General features: G+C 41.7%; 1 protein-coding gene across 3 annotated transcripts in view; it reads right to left on the reverse strand.

Moving 5' to 3' along the window:
- The window catches only part of hcn1 (hyperpolarization activated cyclic nucleotide-gated potassium channel 1), a gene marked incomplete at its 5' end in the record, with an annotated part of 148940 nt that overhangs the window by 10727 nt on the left and 132130 nt on the right, over positions 1-6083 (reverse strand). For all 3 annotated transcript variants that reach the window (XM_079524950.1, XM_079524949.1, XM_079524948.1), the window contains one exon: positions 1515-1679. In XM_079524950.1, the coding sequence (XP_079381076.1) occupies positions 1515-1679 (165 nt within the window). The remainder of the gene's footprint in view (positions 1-1514; positions 1680-6083) is intronic.

Raw genomic sequence — 6083 nt, forward strand, 5'->3', positions numbered from 1 at the left:
AATCAATCAAAAATGCTGTGAGAATAATGAATCTTTGTATTTGCCTCTTTTAAGTTGAGAAGAATGAGGCGAACCTTTTTAAGGGTATGCTTTTGAAATTTAAACTTGAAAAGGTTTAAATTATGCAGATGCAGAAGATGCTACAGTATGACATGATCAAAAATAAACCCCATTTGCAAAAATAAGACTCTGCCCATGAGTCTAGATAAGACTGAATGCATACAGTATATTTTTTGAAAGCTTAAGAGCTACCCGACTTCATTATACACTCACTTTAAATTCAATACAGTCCAATTTATTCATGAATGTGATCTTCAAATGCAGCTTAGCAGAATCTGAAATGTTTTACATACAATGTTCCGATTGTCCTGTTCGGGTGCTACGAAGTCCATTATTTAAGCCCAAATTATTATACAGAATGTTACAAAGATAGGGCCCTATTTTCGCCAGTGCATTGCCCCTTATCCCCCAACTTCTTTGCCCTTTTTTCCCTCTCTTTTTTTTTTTACGATTTAGAAAAACATTTAAAAATGATTCAACTAGCTGATCTACATCGACACGTTGTGAGCTTGTAGATTGGCTATTTAAAACTATTCAATAATGTTTTTGAAAATAATAATAAAAAAAAGGCAAAGAGGTTTAGGGATAAGGGGTAAGGCACTGGCAAAAATAGGTCCCATAATGTATACCGGTAGGCTGAAAATGCATAATAAAAGCATGCAACGTTATAGATAAATGTAAAGTTTACAACAAAATTGCCAAATGTAGGCTATGACTAATCATTGCCCTGGTTGTATACATACATGTGCCCCTTTTTTAACAGTAGTAAATGTGTTTAACCCAACCAAATTAATTAAAGCACAATCAATTATGGCCAAGTTCCACAAAAGAATTTCCTCTATCACACATTGAAAAAGAAAAGGGAAGGATTATTATTTATTTATTTTCTCCAAATGACCGTTCGGGAGACACAGCACCAATTCTGTGTGAAGCCTGCTAATGAGGCGGGTCAGGTGATGTCACCATGCCCAGCTCATGGCCCCATTATAATCTGTGGTTGAGTTGGGGTGGTTGGGGTGCTGCTCATACCCAGGTGTGCGGATGAGTGGAAGGAGGGGCGGAGGCACATGCATGTGAGGTTAGCTTCCGTCCACTCGCTGGGATTCCAGTCAGGGGTCAACACCAAACCAATGAAGGGACAACCTGACTCCCTCCCGGACAGCGACATGCACTGCCTTCCAGTTAATCCATCCACAAAATGCTACTTTGCCACTTTCGAATGATCAGTGCTTATTACAAAGGAGTCTTTAAAAAAAACATTACTTTAGACAAACAAAGAGGAGAAATTTGAAATGAGTAGAGCATACATATCATGCAGCACAAGATGACAGACACGGTGCTGTGGTGAAAAAAGAAGGAGGCAAACACTGATGGAGACAAGACAAGGCACAATGACAGGCAAAAGATCTGCAACCAATCGGACCAAGGAATTAGATGTAGTGCGCAGGTCTTACCGATGCGGTCCAGTCTGTCTATGGCGACAGTCTCAAAGGCCCGTCGCATCATGGGGTACTCCTCCAGCACCTCGTTGAAGTGGTCAACAGAGAGGGAGAAGAGACGGCAGTAGGTATCGGCCCGCACGCTGGCTGTTCGGCGGCCTTTGGTCAGCAGGCAGATCTCTGTTCAGGAGGAAGGGAGGGAGAATGAAAGAGAAAGAGATGAGGGTTTTAGGAGTTTGAGATAAACATGAAGAGATGCGATGGGGGCAGAGAGGGTCAGGAGAGACAGACAGAACAAAGCAGAGGTTGAAGACATAAGAAATCATCAGTGAATAAAGAAATTCTTTGAACATTATTGTCTACCCTGGATGTACGGCCCCAAACACGCAAAGAGAATTCCACATTAATTTAGTTTGACATAACTAAAATGACAAGCTCCGCAGCATCGCTGTCACTGCTTCCGTACAAAGTCAATTCATCATCCTGCTGAGAGGTTATGTGTAATTAAACTAATTACACTGTAATGTGGTTAGCTTCACATCATGCATCAGTGGAACACACAGTTGCCACTGAAACCTGTACAGATGAATGAGAACACCATCCAACATTTTGGTTGATATCATATTAATAATAATATTGCCAGTAGTGTCATATTACTGCCATCAGTGCTGTTTTGTAGGCTACAGAGAAAACATGTCTGATTTTCCAAAACAATGTCTATAGGGGAGTCTGCATTCTCAGATCCGTTTGGTTCCCAGATGATAATTAATGAGATGGCCAAGGGCATTATGAGCAATAATCTAAGAGAAGATTGAGAGAAATAGGAAGATTAATAGTGTTTTGGGAAAAGTGACTGACTTCATATAAAACCAATTCCTTTCTGTCACAACATCATGGCATGTGCATTAAGAGGATGCCATAGATGTGAAATAGGAAGCGTCAATGTCTGCCGCCTAGTGCCTAGGGCGGCAGTTAGAAGAGGTGGCACAAACGTAGCCTCGGGACCAAGGCTTTTTTCGTTTGAGGAGCTGGACTTATTGATTAAGATAGCCTAATAATGTATGGATCTATATGGTATGGACATCATTGCTGGTTCGTTTCGTGTTCCGTTCTGTGGAAAGAAGATTGCGTATCCCTGTGGGATACGGCCTAGGGCGCTAATTCCCTAAGGGCCGCCGCTGGTCGGATGACAAGCAAACAGCACTCATTGCTAAAACTAGGTACTAGAAACATTTTGAGAGTTATTAAAAGAAAGTTCATTGCAGATCAAATCCTTCATATTGGGACAGTGGTGTGCTTGGCTTTCAAAGCAGTGCATAGATTTTCCAGCCGAGATCTCTATTGTCTGGCAACGCTTCACCAGTAAAGGCCTATTCATATTCCAGTTTTAAGTGATATGGTGACCACCGAAACGGTGGATGGTGGTATTAGTAAAAACAAGTCATGTGTTTGGGTGAGCGGTGAATCGCTTACCACCGCGGTGTGGCGTAGGTTTTGGTGGTCACCTTATCACCTAAAACGAATAGGCCGTAACAGTATACAGACTGAGATCATGAGACCAGTCCTAGTTCACTCGATCTACCAACCAATATAGCACATTTGTTGACCAAGGTGACCTCAGCAATTAAATAAAACATTGTTTTCATCAGCACAGGGAATAGATGATTAAGTAGTTAACGTATGGACATTTGGTGTCCTGAGCTACCAGATGGTGTGTTAACCACTGGGCCAGGACGTACAATGGAAGCTTAATTACCTCATCATGGTGCCCGCACTTTTTTGACTTGAGAACTGCTTTTAAAATGACCAGCTCAACAATATAACAACCACAAAATAATGACCCTGAAAATAATAAAATGTGTACACTCTGAAGCGATATTGCCCTTTGCCCCTGTTAAGTGTTGACTTGATCCCATATGTAGTCCTTCTGAGGAAAGCAAGGATTTTACAGAGACTTTGGAGATGGAGTCACTTGGAGGAGGGAGGGAAGAGGGGGGAGGGAGGGAAGAGGGGTGAAAAAAAATCCTGGGAATTGCACTTGTGTCATATGTATACATAGAAAGGCTGTCTATACTGTACTGCTTTTTCCAAATAAAAAAAATAATATAAAAAAAAAGAAAATAATAAAATGCACCGGAGATACTTTTCTTTTTAGGAGCAGGGCACACAGTATACTGCTTTTGTAATCTACTGGTACATATGCCTTTGTGATCTACTGGTAGATCTCGATCTACCTCTGGCAACCCCTTCCGTATAAGTATAGAAACAAGAAGGTGCACTCTAAGTAGAACATTGTGTAGTAGGCTGCTGTTGTACGTATATTATGAACGGGGGCTGACTGAAGAAATAATGCACTCATTCATTCATGCACGCAACCACTGGCACGGAGTACGTCAATTATAATATAAAGGTCATTTCACCCATCGGTTTCTGCCCGCTAGGACTATAGTATTACAGTATGCACAGATTGATAATAAAAATGTCATGGAATAATGTAATCGGATATGTTCTCTTACAGTATGTTCATGGGCTCTTTCAACCATCCATATCAGAACCACTTACTGTATGAATGCACACACACACACAGAACATTGTCATAATAAATCAGACTGCACTATATGGTAGAGCAGGTGTGATCTGTCCGTTCTCATTTATTTTCAATAAAGGAATGAAGACATGGATTATCGTTCAAGTTTGTGCCTGATTTCCTCTGAGGGACAAAAAAAAAGATGCGTGGCTTTTGTATTGCAAGTTGTGTGAAAATATCTCTGGGTGTGAATGCAGTGTTAGAGATGTTCTGATGGAAAAAGCTCCTCTGCAGAGGGAGAGAGTGAGAGAGCGGGAGAGCGAAAGAGCGAGAGAGCGAGAGAGCGAGAGAGCGAGAGACAGAGAGACAGAGAGACAGAGAGAGAGAGAGAGAGAGAGAGAGAAGAAAGTGTTCTATCACACTCTCAGGACAGGGAACTGACTGCATGGTCATATGGGTATACTGTAAGTCCTGTCAAGTCTGCCCCTGACATTTACAAAGATACTGAATGTTCCAGGAGCAACCAACTCTTGTGCAATTTGGACGTTCAACATACAGTATAGTAGGCTACGGTACAGTGAGAATTCAATTTAAGCAAGCACTTATTTTACATATTTGTATTTTGTATACGATACAAACTGACACATCATCATTAATAAACCTTGATGATTCAGTTCTATAATTGTTTGTTTTTTTACAACAGCAACCTGTTTTAAAAGTTGCCTTTTGCCGTTTGTCATTGAGGTATAGCATCATCCTCTCCTGGACCCAGAGACGGACTTCCCTGCAGAAGTGCCAGGAGTGGGGTCTGACTTAGGACTTAGGAAACAAGTTCAGATGACCACTGTTTCTGTTGACAATACCTGTCACTGTGCTGTCCGTGTGTGAGCGAGTCCAATTTGCATTTTTGGTTGACTCAACGTGACAACGTCCCTGAATATTTTTCAACAAAATGCATGACTCGAAAACAAGGCAGGAGCATCCGACAGTGCGGAGCCTTGAGGCTCGTTAGGCGAGCCAATGCCATGGCCATGAGTGACAACAAGCACGGTGTCCAAGTTGGCCGGACAGGTTATCACACTAACCAAACGTGCACTCCCTCTGCACATCGACGAACAGCGGTTATTTTGTGGACAACTGGTTTATACGTGTACCTTGATGCCCTTATTAGTCAGGCGGGAAATTGACATGATAGTTCAGTTGGTGATACAAGCATGGAATTTTATACAGATGACCTTCATATTATGACCCTAATTTGATAATCAACCTCCGGCCAAGGAGAATTCCTACATTTGTAAGATGGAAACCAGTTTTCCAAATGGCTGCGTTTTGGACTAAGCCTACATTACGTTGATGGGACTGTACATTTTTGCTTTCACTGTCATTTTAGTATAAGAGAATTATGTTCGTTCGTAATTTAGCTGCAACTGAAAATCTTTTTTAAAAAAAAGAAGAAAATCCATATAGGAATTTTGCATGGCTGGAGGTTGATTATCAGTAGGGCCAAATTCCATGCTTGTATGACCAACTGAACTATCATGTATCAGCAATTTCCCGCCTGACTATAGATCTCCTGCTAATGGCCACGTGTGACTATACTGTAGTTTTCAATATTCTCTCTCTCTCTCTCTCTCTCTCTCTCTCTCTCTCTCTCTGTCCATTGCTGCACCCCGCATTTGCTTCTCCTCTACCCCTCTTTCTGGTTCTAGCCACAGTTGGGTCGTAGTAGCCTGGTTGTTGAATTGAATGTGATTCACACCAGAGAGAAAGAAAAGAGTGAGGTGTCTGACACACAGCCAGCTGCTCCCCAGTCAGAGCCCATCTCCTAATGCTGTACTCATGCATATGGGAAAAGTACCAGCTGGGCAGAAGGCAAGAGCAGGTGGCTGAGAACCAGCAGAACACAGCCAAATGAGTGCTGTAGCGTTTATGCCTTGGAAAGCAGCAGATAAATTAACAAAATGGGAAAACCAGTGCTTAGTTTGATATTAATTCAAGCATTTTCCCTCACGTGGTCATTTAGTTTATATAAACTCATTATACAGCCCAAACCACAG

The sequence above is a fragment of the Electrona antarctica genome (assembly GCF_951216825.1).
Source record: "Electrona antarctica genome assembly, chromosome: 16".
Classification (NCBI taxonomy): domain Eukaryota; kingdom Metazoa; phylum Chordata; class Actinopteri; order Myctophiformes; family Myctophidae; genus Electrona; species Electrona antarctica.